This window comes from Caloenas nicobarica, chromosome 9 (assembly GCF_036013445.1).
Source record: "Caloenas nicobarica isolate bCalNic1 chromosome 9, bCalNic1.hap1, whole genome shotgun sequence".
Taxonomy (NCBI): domain Eukaryota; kingdom Metazoa; phylum Chordata; class Aves; order Columbiformes; family Columbidae; genus Caloenas; species Caloenas nicobarica.
Window position 1 is genome coordinate 2,762,712 of NC_088253.1, and position 22,568 is coordinate 2,785,279.

Consider the following 22,568-nt stretch of genomic DNA (forward strand, 5'->3'; position numbering starts at 1 on the left):
CGGTCTCACGCAAAGTAACACCTGCTCTTCTCAGGAGTCTCTTACACTAATGATTTCTCTCCGACTTCTGCCTCGGGTCCAAGACAAAACCTGTACAACAGATTTAGTACCTGGTGCATCTCTGCTGCATGCTATGACAACACTAAATCTAAACATTTGTGAACTATGCTGTTAATAAACTGCATCCCTTTACTTAAAAAATGTCCTTTAATACATCAGAATTATTTTATTTGCCAAAGAAGTAAAGTCCATCAATGAACTTTAATTTCAAATGCACTACAGACTACTGTGCAGTGCCAGTAAAATCGGCGTGAGGACTCAGTGTCCTTTACTCATTTCACACAATGAACTTTAATTTCAAATGCACTACAGACTACTGTGCAGTGCCAGTAAAATCAGCGTGAGGACTCAGTGTCCTTTACTCATTTCACTGCAAACCAGAACTCCCGGAGCAGCCGCTGCTCGTACCGGCCCGGGGGCCGCAGCCGAAAACGCGTCTCTGGGGCTGTTGGGGACCAGGACCTGCGCCCAGCTCACACACACACTCATTCTGCTCCACGACTTCTCCAAATAAAGCAGCTCAGATCTCAATCTGAAGATTTTTCTTTATTAGCAAGAGCATCCCGATAAAATATTCAAAAGCTGTTGATTCCCAGACAACACAAAAACCAAAACGAGCAAGATTTGGAAAACTGCCAGACTACGAATGTCTGTCCTCCTGGTATCTGGAACACTCACTGTTCTTCACAGCTTTTCATGGTCTTCAGCACTGTCCGGGATTTACAACAGTATTTATTTCTTAACCCTTATGACAAAATGAAAGACTAAGTTATGACTGAGAGAAATAATTCACAGTAGGAGACCGAAGGCAGTAAAACCCAACATTTATAAGATGGAGTTCAGGTTCTGTGCACAAAGCCAAGAAGCACCAAGAAAAGCAGCTTTTGGGGGGCGAGGGGAAGATGAGGGAGGGGTACCTGACTTTTTCCTGAGGGATGTGCTGCATGATGACACCAAGCGGTTCATGAGAATCATGTTCTGAGCTTGAAATCAGACAACTTCGGTGAAAGCAGGTTTAGGTTTTCTTCTGGAGAAAAAAAGAAATACACAGATTTAACCATTTCCACTGCCTTCTGCCTAATCAATTGATTGCTTTTTACTTAGATTGCACATGCCATTCGAGAGCTAGCAGCTACGAGCAGCCCTTTGTAAAGTAAGAGCAAAAAACCCCCACTCTAGTACATTAATTTACAGATACTTTCAGTTCATTACAAATTCACAATATCTACTGAAATGACACTGTATCTCTGTAGCATCGGATCAACCACAAGGCAGTAAAATTTATCATCTTCATCTCAAAAGAAAAACTGCTTAATCAGATAAAACTCTGGGGCAGCCAGACTTGCTGTAACTACTACTGAGTTCGGAAAGTGACAGTCTAAAGGAGAGAAAACAAAACAAAACAAGACATTTTACCATTTATTAGAGCTGTCCTACCGGCACTGTGTGGCACCCTCCAGAAAGGGAGGGCAAACAACTGGGAAAGCAACATCTTGAGATGCTACAGTTCAGATTCACAGCGTGTCAGGGGTTGGAAGGGACCTCGAAAGCTCATCCAGCCCAATCCCCCCGCCGGAGCAGGAACACCCAGGTGAGGTTACACAGGAAGGTGTCCAGGCGGGTTGGAATGTCTGCAGAGAAGGAGACTCCACAACCCCCCTGGGCAGCCTGGGCCAGGCTCTGCCACCCTCACCGGGAAGAAGTTTCTTCTCATCTTTAAGCGGAACCTCCTGTGTTCCAGTTTGCACCCATTGCCCTCTGTCCTATCATTCATTGTCACCGAGAAGTGTCACTCCATCCTCCTGACACTCCCCCTTTCCATATTGATCCCCATGAACGAGTCACCCCTCAGTCTCCTCTTCTCCAGCTCCAGAGCCCCAGCTCCTCAGCCTTTCCTCACACGGGAGATGCTCCACTCCCTCCAGCGTCTTCGTGGCTGCGCTGGACTCTCTCCAGCAGTTCCCTGTCCTGCTGGGACTGAGGGGCCCGGAACTGGACACAAAATTCCAGATGTGTTCTCACTAGGGCAGAGCAGAGGGGCAGGAGAACCTCTCTGACCTACTGACCACCCCTCTTCTAATCCCCCCCAGGTCCCACTGGCCTTCCTGGCCACAAGGGCCCAGTGCTGGCCCATGGCCATTTGCTAGAGGATATTTGTCAGAATCCACAGCGAAATAAAGCAGCGGGAAGCCTACCACAAAACATCGCTGGCACCGTGACCACTTCGATGGATCCCAACTCACCTTCAAATACACACTCCTAATCCAAACAGGTGCACCTGGAGACACACGGCAGGACCCAGCAATCCCTGCACCCAGAGGAACCCTGTTCCGGAGAACAGCAACTCAGAAAGGCTTACGTTACACCGTGGTTTGAGGCAGCTCTCTGGTGATGCTGTTTCATCACAGGTTATCAGCACCTTAGAGAACAAAAGTCAAGCACCATGTCCTGTTAGGCAACAAGATCCTAAGCATCCTTGACAGTACAGTCCAAGACACAAGGAAGACACAGTGCTGCGAGCAGGCTACATAAATCACTGGTTCACTCTCAAAAACTCAACTCAAGTAAAATCAACCCAAAGACCTTATTTAGGACCTGATAATTGAAGCACAAATGTTAATTCCAGGCTCCTGCTCTGTAAATCCTGCTGCCCAACCACAGAGTGACGATAATCTGCAAAGTATTTCCCAAAACCTTGCCCCATTTTCAACTTTTTTTAATCGATCGTAACAGTATTAGAGTGAAAATAACAGGAAAATTAGAGATGTTTAGAAAATTTGACCAAAGAAAACTTAGATATATAGGACTCCCAGGGGAGGTGAAGAAGAGTTCCCTTGAACCACGTTTTATTAAACTGCCAACTGAAAGTTCAGAGTTCTCTGGTCTTGATAAATTACTCATCCAGATCTAACATCCCACACAACTGATGAAGCCATCCACTTTCCGTGCAGACGGCCTGGCTGGATTTTAAGCTCCCAAATTAGATATGAGCGAGCAGTTCCTAAGGCAAAATATCCCAGTATCTATAGTAACAATGCCTGAGGAGACAGGAATGGTCTTTAGATCAGGCTGCCACCTGGTAGCAGAACACAGCAACTGCAGAGAAATCCCCAGCCAGCATCGGAACTGCGAATAAGCACCATTCTTCAGAAAAAAAAAAATAGGGAAAAGAGGGGGCAGAGAGCAGAGCTTGCCAGAGGGTGGTTTATAAACAGGCAGTTCTCCAGTACAACCCTAAACTACTCAGTTCACAACATCAGGTTTATGCAGTTATAGATAAGTCAACACATAGAGGCGGTACAGAGGTGGAGCGGTGCTTTTGTGGTGGCGACACACTTGAATCTCTTTCAACTTAACTAAAAGAAAAAAAGGCAGCCTAGTTCGCTTTTTCTGAAAGATTAAGCTTCTGTGTGAGGTGTCACGCTGTGAAATGCCGTGAGACAAATTAAGTTAGACTGGATCTTTTAGACATCCAAAGAGGGCCTAAAATCTTAAATTGGAACTAGAGAGTTTCAAAAAAAAAAAAAAGTTTGCATAAGCAGCTTCCTGAAATGTTACATATTTATTGTTCTTTTTTGGAAACTGTGCAGTTTCCAAGTAAGTCAGAGCTGCAGTACATCCATTCTGCTCCACGACTTCTCCAAATAAAGCAGCTCAGATCTCAATCTGAAGATTTTTCTTTATTAGCAAGAGCATCTCGATAAAATATCATTTAGCTGTCACTGGCTTTTGTTTTAGTTTCATAGACCAAGATCTAATAGACATTTTACAAATATAATCTACAATGATGTGCCAGTGTTTCTGACATCTCTAACACACAAGGAGTGAGGTCGTGAGATGCCATCGTGCTGATGGTCATTTTATACAATGCAGACACCTTCCAGTTCAGTCACTGAATATATTCCAAGAAACCTGTCTCAGCACACCACAGCCACGAAGTCACCAGGGCCTTTGGAAGATGCCGCAGTGTCCTGTCTGTAGGAGAAGCTGCAGCTCACAGCTTGGACAGATGTACTTTTCACTGGGTAAAGAACTGGCTGGACGGCCAGGCCTAAAGAGCTGTGGTGAATGGAGTCCAGTCCAGTTGGCGGCCGGACACAAGGTCTGTTCCCCAGGGCTCAGTACTGGGGCCACTTCTGTTTAATCTCTTTATCAATGGTCTGGACGAGGGGATCGAGTGCACCCTCAGTGAGTTTGCAGATGACACCAAGTTGGGTGGAGCGTTGATCTGCTGGAGGGTGGGAAGGCCGTACAGAGGGATCTGGACCGGCTGGGTCGATGGGCTGAGGCCAATTGTCTGAGGTTCAACCAGGCCAAGTGCCACGTCCTGCACTTGGGTCACAACAACCCCATGAACGCTCCAGGCTGGGGAAGAGCGGCTGGAAAAGGACCTGAGGGTGTTGGTGACAGCGGCTGAACACGAGCCAGCGTGTGCCCAGGTGGTCAAGAGGCCACCAGCATCCTGGCTGGTACCAGCACTGGTGTGGCCAGCAGGCCCAGAGCAGTGACCGTCCTGTGCTGGGCTCTGGGGAGGAAAATCCTCGAGTCCTGGGGGCAGTTTGGGGCCCCTCACGCCAAGAAAGGCCTTGAGGTGCTGGAGCGAGTTGAGAGAAGGGAACGGAGCTGGTGAGGGGCTGGAGCACAAGTGTGATGGGAGCGGCTGAGGGAGCTGGGGGTTCAGCTGGAGAACAGGAGCTGAGGGGAGACCTTCTGATCTCTGACCTGCCTGAAAGGAGCTTGGAGCCAGGGGGGGTCGGGCTCTGCTCCCCAGGAACAAGCGCCAGGAGCAGAGGAAACGGCCTCAAGTTGCGCCAGGGGAGGTTGAGGTTGGATCTGGGGAACAATTTCTTCCCCAAAGGGCTGTGGGGCATTGGAACAGGCTGCCCAGGGCAGTGCTGGAGTCACCATCCCTGGAGGGGTTGGACAGACGGACATGAGGTTCTCAGGACATGGGGCAGTGCCAGGGCTGGGTTAACAGTTGGACTCAATGATCTTAAGGGTCTATTCCAACCAAAACGATCCTGTGATTCCATGAAAGAATGGTTTATTTCTGGTTGGTGAGAAATGAAAGTCAGGACTCTTGTTTCACTTTGGTAAAGCAGCACTCTGTCCCTAGGACATCTTCAAGGCCACCTGCTTCCATCACAGCTTTATTGAAGAAACTGGAAGCCAGCAAGGGAAGAAAAATAGCACAACCACAAGTGGGAAAGAGCTGACAGCAGAGACCTGGGGAAGACAAAGGGAAGAAGTACAGAAACAGAACTCAACCACTGCTTCAAGAGAGTCTCCACCAATGAATGAAAAAACAGATGGCCTTGCGCTTTTGAGGGGCGTGAACGTATTTTTCGGTACTTATCAGAGAAGTCACCAATCTAAATGTACAAGTCATAAGTTAAATTTTGTCACGTGTAACAACATTAACTTCAGCCCTCTGAAGATAACTTCAATTCCATGTACAGGAGCACAGAGTTCCTTTGTCCTTGTTTACACTGTAAATCTCATTCTGGCAATAGAAGCAACACAGCCTGGTCATATCTTAAGTCTTCAAAATCAGAACTTCCCTTGTGTCTTTCTGACTATAAGAACTTGCAAACGTATGCTTCATCCTTAAGAGTTACTCATCTGTCCTTCCTACTGGCACCTGTGACAGGCTACAGCTCTGGAAAGCAAAAGTCTATATGATGTGGGGAAGTAGGTTTGGTGTTCACATTTTCTCATTTACTGGAATAAAGACAAACATAGATTAGTGGTTTAAGTGCATTTCCACAGCCATCCCTCTCACGCAATGTTAAAAAGGACCCAAATTACTCCTTACGAGTTAAGAAGTAAAAATCACTTTCCATGTTTCCTGGCCCTGCTTACAAAGATTGCATCGGATCAGCCCTCGAGGCTCCACTCAAAGCTATCACAGCTCCTTCCTTTAACCAATAACTAATAAACAGGCAGTACTTAATCATCCAGCTTTATTAAAATCTCTGCTTCCACCCAGACATCAGTTCTGTAGCAGAAACTCATTAGGTAATTCTCACTATTAAAGTAATGTGATACTAAAAAGCATGAGTAACACTGAAAAAAAAAATGAGACATTTAGTTGAATTCCCTTTCTTAGAAAAGTGTGAATGAGAGGTGACGAAAAGCTAGTATGGCAGATTTTATGATCGCAATTGCCTCCTACACCTCCCCGCTCAGGATTTCACAGCTTTTTTTTTTTTTTTGGTAAGACAAAACCCCCAAGTATTTACAAATCTAAGAGGTTTGGCTCAAATTGCACTACACCACTTTAACAAAGACTACTTTGGTGAATGTTTTCCCCAAACCAATTTCTACCGGAACACCTTCTTTGGCACACTCCAGTAGACTTTTGCTTTGGTATTAACAGTCAACAGTGCAAATATAACACTGTCAAGAATTACACTTTTAAAAGACAGACGAAAAAAGCTGATGGGAGTAAAAGGAACTAGTATATCCTCATCTTTTGGCAATACATCTCTGCGTCTCTCCCTCTCCAGTAAATCATGGGCCAAGAAAGAGCAAAGGAGCGGTACTTACCATCCGGGCCAGGGACACCCAGCAAACACGTGTTACGAAACAGCCGCTTCGCTCCCGAACTTCAGGAGTCCGACTCCCAAAAGTACATCTATGATTTTTTAAAAACAGGGAATAGTTTTCTAGAGAGAATTCATAAACAATATCAGGTTGTCAAGCAGAATAATCCCCCCAAAATGAAATCATTTTGATTTTCTTCCTATTGGAAGTAAATTACACCTATTAAAAAAAGGCAAAGCTAAAGTCATCCCTAGGATGAATACCAGATTTCTAAGAGCATTAAAACCAACACACCCTACGTATCACAAATGTACTTAACTCCCAGCTCAATAAAATATTGGAATATCAATTTATTAAAAAGTTATGTGAACTGTACATACGTAAACGGCAATATAGCTGAAAAATCTGAAATATATAATTTTAAAGTAAAATCATTTATTTCTGAAAATATTTAAAATATTGCATTTCTGGCAGCAAATTTTAAAGAAGTGCTCTGAAATGGGCGCAGTCTCTCTGTGCATTTGTCTAGCATTTGTCTTCAAGATGTAAAACATATCTGCTTTCTGGTTTGTCACAGCACAATCTTGTGAACACTTTCTTTCTGACTTGCAGAGACAGAATTCGATTTCCAAGAACAGGAGCAGAATTTTAACCGGAAATACTACGGTCCTGGTCGGTGAAGACAACACACTTTCCGAGAGTCCACGCCACCTTGGGAACACGCATATAAACACATCACATTGTGCTTACAAGTTACAGAATAAGTCTCTGATTGATAATTTTTCTGTTTATTTCCGCCAAGGCCACTGAAAATACGAAGGCCTTTTCATCTGAAAGGTTAGCATACATGTCAACTTCTTTTTCTTGTTTCTCTGTAGAAGGAAAAAAAAGTCGCTATTAGACGCTTTTTCCATTATCTGAAGTGAAAGCAGATTACATTGTAGTTCATACGTTATGTGGAACGGAGAACTGGAACTGAAAAGAAGTCAGACAAGCAACTCGTGTGCAGGGAGGGATTGAGAGAGAGCAGGAAGGAATGGAGGCACACAAAGGTGCTAAAAGAGTCACAGAATTAATCATCCGAAAGCACCACTGAATTTCTGTTCTTTCATGACAAAGAATGAGTCACTAACATTACATTGACTCCCGGCACAAAAGAGTATTCAAGTGTTCCTCCAGTTCCGGAGGAACAATAGGCTTTTACATAAACACCTCCCAGCCCAGAAAACAAAGATGTTTCACCATATCCTCATTAAATACAACATTTGTCCCCCTATTTTACATCTAAGTAACAGAACCCCAGCAGCGTCCAAGACCAAAGAGCAGACACGTGGCACGAGTCAGGTTCCCAATTTGTCACCATGAGCATCAAGATGCCTCCAAGCGCTCAAGTACACTAAGTCACACTACAGCGTATGACCAAACTAACACAATAATACTTTCACAAATACCACTTACTCCAGATCATGGCTATTAATAGCCCAGTTTAGCTAGCCATGGCGTAGCTGACACAACTCATCAAACCAAACAAACACAAAAACCAAACCACACACCATAAAAACCAGCTTTGTCAGCAGAAGACCAGGTCTGTAGACCCAGAGAGGAACGCATGTAGAGCCTCGGTTGGCGTCCAAGCTCCACGGTGGCCAGGAATAATTGACCATCCCTCTGTCCCACAGGCAGACGGACACATGCCTGCCCGTGTCCCGCTCCAGCCAGCCAGGGGAAGGGGAACAACCAAGTTAGAAAACAACAGAAAGCACCATGTGGAGAAAAGCTCCCAGCATCTCGTATCTCCTCCTGCTCACACGGTTATTCCTTCCGTGGGTCCGCATTGTAACAACATTTTTAGATTTGGCTTCACATCTGATTGTGTTACAGCTACGGACACCATCCCAACCAACAACCTTCCCTGGGAAGTCAAGTGCTTGTGTTACACAACTAAGTAGGAGAACTTGAAAAATCCTTTATCACTGTGTTTGGATTCAACACCGATAGAGACATAGCAACAAAACCCTCTACTTAAAGACTTCTAGACAACCGAAATCACACATCAGCTCGCCTTTCCCTGCAAGTAAAATTGTTTTGTGAGGAGCCTGGACACATCAAGATGCATCAGGTTTTTTGTCTGAAAACAAAAAGGTTGCCCTTGCAAAATAAAACAAATCAAAGCATGTCTGATATTTGGAACGTAAATGGTTTCTGCTTGTTCCCTAGCTATGCAAGACAATACTCTCTAGTGTACCGAGTTTGAAATGAAAGCTGAGGAACTGAGTTTCGCTACAAGTCCTGCCCTGCAGTTGCAGAGAGATCAGTTTCTACCAGTACACCAGGCTGGGCTGCTCCCCTTCCTCCCACCGCTGACAAACCAGCCACGCTGGGGCTGTTCCGAGCACGGACACCGAGCACGCTGCTTATTCCACATTAACCTTTTCTATTTGCACATCTAAACCCCTTCCCCTTTCTTCATATTTCCCGATCCAAACAAATCCAGCCGCCACTCGAATATGGTACTACCCAGCGAAATTAAAAATACTTCCCCGCCACGCCGTTACTATTAACAGATTGTAGACTTCTTAGCAAAAAAACCTTTCTCAAGTTTCCCTTCTCCTTGTCCTCCCAAATTACTGGCTTGTTCTGAGAGACGTCAGCTTTAAAGAACTGAAATCTTGATATCAACCGGTCTCAGGGATTAACAGAGCTCTGCGAGCTTTATGCATTCTTAAGACAATTCCAGTTCTCACCAGTAACTAGTGAGGACTTGCATCTGCCTGACATTTTATCATATGCTACTCATAGGATACTGTGGTTTCTACAGGCACTATTAAAACTTTCCACTTCACAGCCTTATCTGAAAGTAGTTTTGACTCACTTCTCTATTATTAGCAAAAGACTGTCTTACAGAGTCACAACGCAGTTTTGCAACATGTTAAAAATACGAAGTCTTTTGATATACAACTGAGGCTATGTAGGTGAAAATATTCAGTCTTTCTGTAGCATGTTGCTCACATCCCCAGATCTCCTGCAACCCACGGCCCTTAGAACTGTGATCTACATATAAATCAAACATGGATCCTCCCCCTCACACATTTTGCGTGGATTCAAAATCCAGAGTTCTGAGGTTCACTACCCAAGATAGTAAACTGCTTCAAATGTGCACACTGGGCAAGCAATTGTATGAGTAATGCAGCTGGAAGTTACTGGAAAAGGAAAACTTGGATCGATACATTTAACTGAGCTTAAGTTTTACCTGACTACTGAAAGCAGATCTCTTTATAAAAAGATTCCCCACTTGTTCAGTATCGGGTATGCTTTGGTGAGACTCCAGGCCACGCTTACCAAGTCTCATTTGATGGTGACCTCTCTCGGGATCACAATAGCAAATACCACTTCCTCCAACATACGAGGGTTTTTCTGTTTGTTTTAATATAATCAAGGTTGTTACCTAGATAACAAGGCAGCCTGGGAACCTGTCTAGCTGAGTATCACAGTCACACAGAAAAATAAAACACCACAACAACAAGCAGAATCACATTATTATGGAGTTTCTGTTCTCAAAATATGTCGTAGAATTTCTGACAAAGAAATTGACAGTTTTGACAAGTCAAGCCTGCAGTGAGATGTTCCTATTTCCCAGGGTCACCACATGGCTCTGAAAAACATGACAGGAATATCGTCTTGGTCTCAACGTTCTGCCGCATCCCCTGCACCCACATCAGTCTCCTCCTTCCTCCCTCTCCGTTCCTTCTTGCTAAAGCTGCAGGAAAACCAGCTTGTTTTAAAAAGCCCTTTTGCTTCTCCCGTTCTTGCTAATTGCTACTGAATCCTCCAGCTCTTCGCTCTAATCTGAGCCAGTCACGAAGGGCACAACAGAACTACTGAAGAACACGAACACAACTGGGAACAAGCACTCTGGGTATGAAAAGAGCACAACACAAGCAAGGAAGCGAAGATACAGATCCCACGGGTGTCCTTAGGAAGAAGATGTTCACAGCTGGGTGGTCTTTAAATGGACAGATTACCTGCTGTGCACGCAAAATATCCTAGAAATATACAATAGGCACGGAAATAATATGCTTGAAGTCTAACACTAAGCTTCTCTCTTGCACTCCAGAGCTGACTTTCAATACTATGCAGACTGATACAAGGACTAGCAACAAGTCACACAAAAATCACCCTAACCGGAGTAGAAGAATTAAAGTTGCTTAGTATGCTTTTATGCAAACAACACTATCGAGCAGAAGGTTCAGTAAAGGAAGAATATTTCTAAAATTCCCCTGTGATTACTCCACATGTAATAGTTAGGCCAATTTTATAAGGCACTTGAAAAGGGAGAAGTCAATGTTAACTTGTTTTATAGTAATTACTTGTAAAATGATGGGTTCTCTGCTGAATTTATTTGTATAGCTGTGACAGACACACGTCAACTTCCTTTTTCTTTTAATCTGCCCAATAATCACCACAGTGGCCTACACACATTCCAGCTTGACATAACCAGAAATAAGTCAGAAGTAAGAAATACCCTAAGACGACTTATTCCTATCCAGTAAGGTGTCCTGTACTGGTGAGGAGCAAAGACAATTCACAGAATCCCAGAGTGTCAGGGGTTGGAAGGGACCTCGAAAGCTCATCCAGCCCAATCCCCCCGCCGGAGCAGGAACACCCAGATGAGGTTACACAGGAAGGTGTCCAGGCGGGTTGGAATGTCTGCAGAGAAGGAGACTCCACAACCTCCCTGGGCAGCCTGGGCCAGGCTCTGCCACCCTCACCATGAAGAAGTTTCTTCTCATCTTGAAGTGGAACCTCCTGTGTTCCAGTTTGCACCCACTGCCCCTTGTCCTATCACTGGTTGTCACCCAGAAGAGCCTGGCTCCATCCTCCTGACACTCCCCCTTTCCATATTGATCCCCATGAATGAGGTCACCCCTCAGTCTCCTCTTCTCCAGCTCCAGAGCCCCAGCTCCTCAGCCTTTCCTCACACGGGAGATGCTCCACTCCCTTCAGCACCTTCGTGGCTGCGCTGGGCTCTCTCCAGCAGTTCCCTGTCCTTCTGGAACTGAGGGGCCCAGAACTGGACACAATATTCCAGATGCGGTCTCACCAGGGCAGAGCAGATGGGCAGGAGAACCTCTCTCGACCTACTGACCACCCCCCTTCTAATCCCCCCAGGTCCCATTGGCCTTCCTGGCCACAAGGGCCCAGTGCTGGCTCATGGTCACCCTGCTGTCCACCAGGACCCCCAGCTCCCTTTCCCCTACACTGCTCTCCAACAGCTCGTTCCCCAACTTATACTGGAACCCGGGGTTGTTCCTGCCCAATGTGATGTGGTGTGAGCCCGGGCTCTGCAGGAGACGTCAAGGAAGAAATAGCGGCAGTCACTGCACCGAGTACTGGGGAGGGCAGGACAGGACAAGGAGACAATGTCCTCATCGGAGATTCAGCTCTAAAAAAGCCACACCATCAAACACCGGGAAAACACCACAGCACACGTGCACTCGTGTGCAAAGATCTCACTGTACCTTTATTTGTAGTTTTCTAGCTCAGAGCACTGGCACGCTGTCACACTTCAGAGTATGCAGCACGAGGTTAAAAACATTCAGCCTAGTTTTGGATAGGAACACACGTTCTCTAAATACCCCTCATGCTTTCAAATTCTTGTTTTCCAGAGACTATAAAACGTGTGTTAAGAGAAAGGGTATTTTTTTTTTGATCACTGAGATTGCTTTCGTTCTTTTCAGGCAACAGGAAAGATTTACTTTTATAGGGCAAACCAACTAGTTTGCAGGACTTTTCAGACTAAAGCTGTGTGTGAACTAGACTGGCAGTAAAATGCCCAGAACTGATCCTACAGATGCCACACAAAGTCTAGCTTGGATCAGTAACAAATAGGGAAGCTCTGCAATCCTACATACATCAACAAGCCATATGCAACGGTGAAGATATTGGATATTATAAATGTATTCCTATTACAGTAAAACAATTGCGATCCAAACAACATAGAGAATTCAAATTCCATCTCTTCTTTCCACAGCCAAAGCACTAAAACAACAAAGAAATCTCACTTTAAAGTTTCTTTCCTATAAAAACAAAGTATAAGAACAAACAGATTTATATTAAACAGCAGAGACAACAAAATTGGTTTTAAAAAGTTAAAGGAACTCACTGTGCGACATGGATTAACACCCATTTTTTTAACAAATAAGGTGGCAAGGGAAGAAAACAACTGCACTTCTGAGTTATGCCACAAGGCATGCTTGATGGTTTTAGCAGTTTTAAGAACAAGATCTCCTGCATATTTATAAGAAGTCTTGATCTTCCCCTCCTATCTGTCCTCCAACCTTTTTAAATCTATGCTAAGTTTTGGATTAATTATTCAGGCCTAAAACTCCAAAACCATAGATAGCAAAAGCAGTGTCAATAGGCTTTTAAAAAACAGGACTCCTAAGTTACAGTCACATACTTGAATGGCTGCAAAATTAATGTAGTGCGTGCAACAGTCTCTCCTTTGTATAAAGACTAAGAACAGCAGGTCGCCAAGGAACCTTAACAAGCCAGGAGACATTCTTCCCTCTAGAGCATTATTCTGCAGAAACATGGGGCGAAAATTCAGGTCATAGCAGTGACTCAAGTGCCGTTCTTGCTTTGTCCCTCCCAAAGGTTTCAATGAACTTTTTAAGCAATCCAATCACCCTAATCACCCTGATAACAGGCATCATTATATTGCTTGTCCTTGTGATACAGAGCAGCGGTACCTCAAAACCAACATGAAACTGAAAAACCTGCTAAGCAGTACAGTCCACTGGCTGTCAAGCTGTATGTTGAAACTTGATCTGGAAGCTAAAAGTACAGAGTTCGTTCTTTGCAGTTAGTTCTAGTCAGACACAAACATAAAACCAGAGCTCTCCACAGATGTGAAACAGTCCCTTCCCCATATTAAGATATCGGGTATTTTCTGAACTAGTCTAGTTACTTAAATGGTTTGAATGGAATAAAGGGTTATTGATTAAAAAAAGATTTCACACAGAAAGAAAACCCAATGAATGTATTTCTACTGTTTTCATACCTCTTTCTTCCTCGTGCTTTTTAGCTGAGGCACTCTTAGGTCTTCCTCTTCCTCGTCTGCTGTGATCTGAATGGCTGTTAGACCTGGATCTCTTGCGGTTTTCTAAGTCTTTATTCACTGCAGAATTTATCTTCTCTCGCTTAACTCTCTCTGTCCGCCTCCTTTTGGCCTCACTCTTGTTTTCTGTGCAAATGAATAGAGATGGTGACCTAGGGTTGTTTTCATCTTTGTTCTTCATTCACTCTTACTGCTTACCCCATCCAATCACCTTTTTTCTTTAAATCTCTTAGCAAAAGTGGCTAGCTGTCTATACCTTTACACAACAATTACATCTGCACAACAACCATGCAGAAATTAAGGTGTCAGATGCAGAATGACGCTTCTTGGTTACAAGCCTTTAACTACTTGAAATGCATTTAGCAACATGAGATATTTGCCAGTAAACAGAAAGTTCAGTTTCCCATAGTAAGATGGAAAAAAAACGTACAGATCACAGCCATCACGACAGCCCACTGCATGTTTCCGCCAGCCAAAAAAAAGTTACATAGGCCAACAGCAAAGTTCTTCATCTTCTTTTAACACTGACAATGAAATAATTTCCCTGCTGCTCACACGGATCGAGATGCTGAACCAACAACACTGTCAGTAAGCGCCGTGTCACGCAGCATCCCCGGCCTCTGACAAGGCCTCGTCATGTTCTAGTGCTGAACAAGTGTCTTGTTTCCTGCACACCAGAGTAAAAAAAAAAAAAAAAAAGTATTTCACAGAATCCTAGAATGTCAGGGACTGGAAGGGACCTCGAAAGCTCATCCAGCCCAATCCCCCCGCCGGAGCAGGAACACCCAGATGAGGTTACACAGGAAGGTGTCCAGGCGGGTTGGAATGTCTGCAGAGAAGGAGACTCCACAACCTCCCTGGGCAGCCTGGGCCAGGCTCTGCCACCCTCACCGGGAACAAGTTTCTTCTCATCTTTCAGTGGAACCTCCTGTGTTCCAGTTTGCACCCATTGCCCCTTGTCCTATCACTGGTTGTCACCCAGAAGAGCCTGGCTCCATCCTCCTGACACTCCCCCTTTCCATATTGATCCCCATGAACGAGTCACCCCTCAGTCTCCTCTTCTCCAGCTCCAGAGCCCCAGCTCCTCAGCCTTTCCTCACACGGGAGATGCTCCACTCCCTCCAGCATCTTCGTGGCTGCGCTGGATTCTCTCCAGCAGTTCCCTGTCCTTCTGGGACTGAGGGGCCCAGAACTGGACACAATATTTACAGGAGTTTTCCCTGTACGTTGAGGACGGGTTAACGAGGTTGGGTACTGAAAACAGCACGGCCACCCAGGCTCACTATCCAACAGACTAGTTGGACGTTTGCAAGGCCACAGCAGAATTCTGCAGTAGCTATACTGTTGAAAAATATGGAACAATGTTTTCTAAAAGAAGCTGCAGTTATCTTACAAGCACAACACACGCACACATGGTCTCCCACTATATATTCCTTGGGAAGTGGTTTCTTTTGCTGGAGTTGTCCCACTAATCTTGTATAGAGACAGCGGACAGACTGGACAGCAGGGTAAATTGTCACTAATGTTAATACAAAAGCTGTATTTCACCGTAGTGCTAAAAGGTTGAGGTAGCGAGGGACCAAGGAGACCAAGCTGTCCAAGCAGGGCCACCAAGAGCCACCTGCCCAGGCCCACATCCAGATTCCAGCATCTCACAAGCTCCCTGGGCAACCCTCGCTGCAAAAACATCGATTAGACAGGAGCTTTGCTCTACCAGACTACGGCCTCCAGCTTCATTTGGTAACGACTTCATCAGCAATCGGGGAGGGGGAAAGGAAATCAGGCCCCACTTTCAAACAGTACCACAGACATTGCTTCACCTCCTCCATCTCCAAAGTTCCGTTCTCTCACATAACGTGTATCAATAATCCCTGCAAGCTGGTAAACTGCACGTACCCTTCAAAACAGTGAGACAAAATATCGAATGCTTAGTTTCCATTTTGTAAGCCTGGTAAATAATTTCTAAAAGTGAACGTTCTAAATCAGTTTGTTTGGTTGGGTTTTTTTAGGACATTTTCCCTGAGAGGGGCTTGTTCTGACTAATTCCTGCTAGAACTGGAGGAAGTGATAAAAATGAACACGAGGAGAACGTTAATCACGCCAGAATGTACATTCAGCTGACTTCTCCCTGTGCCCATCAACAACAAAAGACAGACAAGTTAGACACAAAAAAATACACTATTTTTAAATTTAACCATGCAAAGAGATGCAAGACCCTCCTAGTTTTAGATTAAATACCGATTTTTTTTTCGAAGTGACACTCGGGCACTCATGAATAAGTACAACTCAGCATGACTTCTTCAAAAAAAGAGGATTTTTACTTTCATAAAACCCAGCTTCAATCAGCATGTACTATTAAATCTGATCCCTTTGGCAGCTCCAGACATTTAGCTTCAAAATAGGATTAACAGAAAGCTTTCTGTAAGGAGTCATTTTGCATATCGAGCAATATGCAGAGCTAGAATATACACAGAATAAATGCCAACATCACAAGTGCAAAGGAAGTAAGACTGGAAACACCAGCTTCCCCCCCCGCCTCAAAATTCAAGATAAATTAACACACTGAAAGTCTACCATGCACAAATTCAATAGAAAACAGACAACAGTCAGTTTGCACAGAGAAGTAAAATACTCTATCCTTTGCCTCCAAGAAATAAAGGGAAAGAACTGTTGTGCCCTTCTTCCCACCTCTGTGAGTATTACCTGTGATGGGTGGTGATCTCTCAGCACGTTTAGCATGCAAAAGTTTTCGACTAATAAATATGTAGCCACAGGGACATGATTTACATGCAACAGGAACCTGGGAAAACAAAAGACAAATGTTTCAGATCATTTCAGATTATGACAAAAATCCTCTCTGATGAAGAAAAAAACCCAATAACTCGTGTTTTGTCCTCAGAGACACCTCTTCAAATTCAGTCTGCGCTGCAAACTGGTCTGTACTCTTATATAATTGCATTTAAACGTAGTAAAACCAGGTTGTGCTTTGAATCACCCACCAAGCCTTCTCTTTATGCAGTTACTACAAATCAAGCTTGAAACGTGCAGCTGCTGTGACCACCTTGTGCTACAAACACACAAGTGTGGGGGAAAGTGGAACCACTAAAGCAAGGGTGAATTAGAACAGAAAAGTAATTTATCTTCAGAGCTCTCAAATATCCCCAGTCGAATCAGTCAGACAGTTCCGCTTCCTTCATTTACTTAAAAAAAAAAAAAAAAAGTATGAGTTAAAACTGTTAGTCCATTCTCAATATTCACTTTCAGCAGCATTTGAAAGCAGCTCCTCCAGAGAGCAGCAGCAGCTTGAAACAGGAGGCACGACGGAGCCCGGAGCAAAACACACAAGGACCTGGTTAACTCGAAAGGCAAATCAACCTGGTTAACTCGAAAGGCAAATCACCTCCCGAGCAGTCGGGGCAGCACATTCACCCACATCAGGTCGTTTAAAACAAGATGAGAAAATCTGGAAATGCCACGCAACATGAGAAATGATAAAAATCCTACTCTGAGCAATTAAAAGAAGGAATACTGAAAAATTGCGAACCTCATTGCCTTCCCTTAAAGCCAAGATGTTCTGAGATCTTCGACAGTGCGGAATAAACCTAATCAAAGCAATATGGTGTAAGACTGAAAACACAAATCGAAGCAAGTTTAAACAGAGATCTGCAAGAGATTATCACCCATTCAAGAAAGTCATGTTGAAGCATGACAAAAATAGCAGGAGGTAATTTCTCAAGTGTAATTCTTTAACACAGGTCCCCACAAGTTTGCCGGAGCCCACGGAGCCAGGCAGGAGCACAGAACCACGACTGACGGTTCGGTTTGACCCACCGTGCACAAGAACCAAGTCCCAGCGTCCCGCCGGCTGGAAAAACAACTGCCAGGTAGTACATGGGTTTGTAAAGAACTGCTACTCAGAATAAACACATGATTTCACTTTCTGCAGCACATCTTAACTCCTGCACTTCCCCCTAAGAACAGCTCACAGACGGATTTTTGATACAGGTTTTATATAACTAGAGACTTTTAAATTCCCTTCATGGAGGCACTGACATAATAAAAACAATTCTAGTCGAGGTTTACTGAGCCTTAAAGCTCAGAATTTAGCAGACTCATGTGTATGCTTCCCTCCTTGTTCATAAGTCAGTGTAAGAGCATTAAAAACCGCTATCTAGCAGACAGTTTGTGTGTATTAAGGTGATATAAGAGTTCCGTTTAAGCACATTTTTGAACACCTGGGTCTCTCCAATAATCACGTTTCTGAACTCAGCCTAAAAAAAAATCCGAGGAAAACCAGCCACAGGGACTGGAGCAGACCGGGTATTTTTCAATGAACTGTGTTTGAACAGAACAATACTGTTCTTGTGTGACAGGTCTGGCATGTAGGTGTGTGTCATTTGGAGGGGACTAAGGTATCAGTTATGCTTTGAAGACCTACACTGGTAACATCCTGTAACGTAATTATTAAGGCAGCACAATCCTACCAACACTACTTCACTCTGTTTAACGTTTACCTAACCAGAAAGAATCTCAGTTTCTCAAAAAATAATGTTTACCTGAAGCTAAATTAAGAAGTGACCATTATTTCTTCTGATTGACTGCAAGTACTTCAGGCTCCCTGAAGGGGTCACGCTTTAGTTGTGAAAATATCCTCAAAAACTGGGGTTTTTTTAATTTAAAAAAAGTCTAAATGGCAATTACACATAATCTAAACTACAACAGAAGAAGTTTAAAAGCCTAAGAAGCGTTACCCAATATTGTGCTCCAATATTTGTGGCTGTCTAAATATTTCCATGCGTGCCACTTCTAGTGAAGAAGTGGGAAACAAACGCAAAGTTCTTGTTCATGGAAGAATTTAAGAAACACTAGTACAGGACACAACCACTTCAGAGTCGCACAAGAGCTTCCCCACGCTCTGCAAAGGGCCGACTTGTACTGGAGACTTTAGTTTCTTGCCCTCTCTCAAATGTTTGGCACTGAAAAACAAGGTCCTGTGAGCAACGCTTGCGCCAGGGCAAGACACATTAATTCCACGTTAGACGCAGAAGAGCTGCTAAGAGAAAATCTACATTGACTTACGCATGTGTGAGTTTTACAGTGTAGAACAAAACGCAAGTTTCAGTATCAGCTTTAAAAGGCTGTAACATTTGCTTACTTGATCTTCGTATTTTTGGTGGTTTGACAGTCACTACGTTTATTAAAAAAACCCACAAAAACAAAAAAACAACACACAACCTGCCACTCTCATCTTCAGCTTCTCACTCATTTAAATTTTTCCTTCACCAGCTGAATAACCAGAACTTGGCACGTGATTTTTTTTCCTCAGAAATAGTACTTGAGTGACACGCTTAACATGGGAGCATTTGCAGTGGTTCAACTACTGCTTAAAACACAAAAGGATGCTCCCCCACAGCTTAACCTTCCAAACTGTTCCAGGGTGAGGAGAAACACTATAAAAACTATGCACATCTGAACAAATAAGAAGACTTTCTTCTAAATTTTTTTTTTAATAAGAAAAATGAGAGATTATTTTTAAGCATAGCTAGAATAGCGTATACCAGTCAAGTTTCAGGATCAAATAACAGAAAAGCGTGGAAGCGTCTCCCCCGGCCGGCCCCACGGCAGCTTCCTGCGGGGCTGTGCTATTGTTCGGCTGCTGGAACAAGCTGCCCCATTTTTAACAGCAACAACATCACCAGCAAAAAGCATAAATGCCGACAAGCTCACGATGCAGTAACGGTGCGCGGATCAGCTGTTGCTAATGTTGAAGCGTAACTCCATTTTGTACATACAACAAAAGCGCAGTGAGACATGAACAGCAGCAGGCTGTTAACCTGGTTAACTGGTTAACTGGATGGACCAGGCAGTAGGAACCACAGTGACGGGCTCTGTTTCGGTGTTCCTAAACCACCCCATGAGAAAACACAACTGAAGGCTCTCCTGACCAGCCTTAGGCACCTTATCATCCAAAGGACAAACTGCACGGTATAAATCACCAAGTTCTTTACACTTTTAATAAATGACATTGTTACTAAACAATACTAGCGCATAAACAAACGACTCTGCACGTCGCTTCAGCATAATATGGCTGTTACAGCACCCTGCAAGAGAACACGGTATTTAATCCACATTCCAAGCAGACACTGCAAAGGCAACAATTATTTACTTCATATAAACATCGCCTCACAGCGGCACGGAGGCAGTTTCATCCCCCCCCCTTCCCTCAAACCCAACGGCTCAGTCGGCAGCTGCTGGCGCTGTCAAAGCAGCAACCGCAACCCAGACACGGAGCGGAGCTCACGGCACGCAGCGAGGGCCGGGCGGCCCGGGGGACACGGCCCTGGGGGACACGGCCCTGGGGGACACGGCCCTGGGGGACACGGCAGCGGCCCCGGGGGGACACGGCAGCGGCCCCGGGGGGGACACGGCAGCGGCCCCGGGGGGGACACGGCCCTGGGGGGACACGGCAGCGACCCCGAGGGGACAGGGCAGCGGCCCCGGGAGGACACGGCAGCAACCCCGGGGGGACACGGCAGCGACCCCGGGGGGACACGGCAGCGACCCCGGGGGGACACGGCAGCGACCCCGGGGGACACGGCCCTGGGGGGACACGGCCCCGGGGAGACACGGCAGCAACCCGGGGGGGACACGGCAGCGACCCCGGGGGGGACACGGCCCTGGGGGGACACGGCCCGGCCCGGGGGACACGGCTCTGGGGGGACACGGCCCGGCCCGGGGGACACGGCCCTGGGGGGACACGGCCCGGCCCGGGGGACACGGCAGCGGCCCCGGGGGGACACGGCCCGGCCCGGGGGACACGGCTCTGGGGGGATACGGCCTGGGGGACACGGCCCGGCCCGGGGGACACGGCTCTGGGGGGACACGGCCCCGGGGGGACACGGCCCCGGGGGGACACGGCCCGGCCCGGGGGACACGGCAGCGACCCCGGGGGGACACGGCTCGGGGGGACACGGCAGCAACCCCGGGGGGACACGGCTCGGGGGGACACGGCAGCGACCCCGGGGGGACACGGCTCTGGGGGGACACAGCAACGGCCCGGGGGACACGGCCCCGGGGAAGGTGGTCGCGGGGCCGCGCGTTCATCCCGCCGCACACGGACACGGCCAAGCCGGAGGTGGCCCGGGCGGACCGCAGCGCTGAGGGAGCGGGTTCCGCGGCCCCGGCACCGACCGCAGCCAAGGGCTCGGACCCAGCTCCGGGCGGCCGGCTGGGGCTGAAGCCCGAGCGGGCAGCTCCGCCCGCGGTTCCCAGCGCTCCCCCCAGCCCCAGCCGCAGCTCCTGCCCTCGCCGGGGCCCGGCGGGCCCGTCCGGCCCTGGAGCGGGGCAGCGCCGGGCTGGGAGGGTGGGCAGAGGCAGCGGGGCCGGCCCGGCCGCCGCTTCAGCCCCGCGGCCACCGCTCCCCTGTCCCCGGCGGGGCGGGCCCGCAGCGCCTCACCTGCTGGTCGCACTCCGGGCAGGACTTGGTGGCCATCTTCACTTTCTTGGCCCTGCTCGAGGACATGCTCGCTGCTGCCGCTGCCGGAGCGCCGGCCCGGCCCGCCCCGCGGAGGGCGGGAGAGGAGGGCAGGGCCGCGGCACGGCCGGGGCAGCCGCACACCCTCCGCGGGCCCGGCGCGGCCGCCGACAAAGGAGCCGCTCCCGGCGCCGCCGCAAAGCTCCGCCCGGCCCGGTGACGGCAGCGCTGGGCGGAGGGGCCGGGCCGGGCGGAGCCGTGGGTCTCCGGGCCGAGCTTCTCGCCGACGCCTCCGAGCGCTGCTCCGGCGCGGCTGGAGCCGGGCGAGCCCCCACCGCAGCCAGCTGGCCCTGGGGCTTCACGTACCCGCACGGGGGGAACCGTAGTGCGGCTTTTCAGTACTTAAAAGGGGCCGATGAGAAAGATGGGGACAGACTTTTGAGCAGGGCCTGTCGTGATACAAGGGGTGATGATTTAAAACTAAAGGAGGGAGATTTGGGCCAGACATGAGGAAGGAATTGTTGGCCCTGAGGGTGGTGAGAGCCTGGCCCAGGTTGCCCAGAGAGGTGGTGGCTGAACCATCCCTGGAGACATCCCAGGCCAGGCTGGACGGGGCTCTGAGCAACCTGAGCTGGTGCAGATGTCCTGCTCATGGCAGGGGGGGCACTGGGGAGGCTGGGGAGGGCCCTGCAACACAAACCAGCTGTGAGTCTGTGAAGTTACACTGAAATGTACGGTCAGGAGGTGGTGAATGCTGTTTTTCTGGCCTTCATGTCAATTCAGAAAAAGACTGAAGTTGAGCAGGGGAGTTATCGCTGCTGTTCCTTCATCTTTGGGAGCTTCGTGGTTCAGCAGTTGGGGTATTCAGCCATGCCTCTGCAAGTTGTCGTGCTTGTTAATCTGAACCTTTTACATTAGTCCCTTAGTTTTCCTGTCACTCCCACCTAAAAATATTAATAGCATAATGTAAACTTGTATATTTCCTGTAAAATACGTTTTAAATGCATCAGCTGGAAATACTCATTTCAACTGCAAAATTCCTTCAAGATGCAGCTCTTGGACTGAGACTTCACATCAGCACGTAAAAGCTTTGTACGAAATATTTATATCTGAATCATTTACCTCTGGAGTGAAAAAAAAGGAAAGTGATAATGCCAATATCGCTATTCACAGGACTTGGAATGATTATTTTTTTTCTTGTACTACAAAATGTCTACAGCAGAAAAGTGCAACAAAGTCTCAACAGAAAACTCTTTTGAAGATGACTGTTTAGAATAATAGCCTGAGGGACAGCTGCCCACAAATATTAAAGAACTGTACTGGAACTGTGATGCTTTCACGTAGGTGGCAATGAGTGCATCTGTGAGG

General features: G+C 46.8%; 1 protein-coding gene across 4 annotated transcripts; it reads right to left on the reverse strand.

Annotated features, from left to right (window-relative positions):
* Positions 1–627: 627 nt before the first annotated feature.
* C9H16orf87 (chromosome 9 C16orf87 homolog) lies at positions 628–21,377 on the reverse strand. Of its 4 annotated transcripts, XR_010606689.1 has the most exons (5): positions 21,183–21,377; positions 16,430–16,526; positions 13,670–13,852; positions 978–1,087; positions 628–769 (listed from the first exon to the last, which is right to left on the reverse strand). XR_010606689.1 is itself a non-coding variant. In XM_065641105.1 (4 exons), exons 1-4 carry the CDS (start codon positions 21,246–21,248, stop codon positions 1,032–1,034), a joined length of 402 nt encoding a protein of 133 aa, XP_065497177.1. In that variant the 5' UTR covers positions 21,249–21,377; the 3' UTR covers positions 628–1,031. The 4 variants fall into 4 exon arrangements, 3 of the variants coding, with proteins under 3 accessions (XP_065497177.1, XP_065497176.1, XP_065497175.1); XM_065641105.1 differs by having other exon boundaries at positions 628–1,087; XM_065641104.1 differs by lacking the exons at positions 628–769; positions 978–1,087 and adding an exon at positions 6,610–6,697.
* Between the last annotated feature and the right edge of the window lie 1,191 nt (positions 21,378–22,568).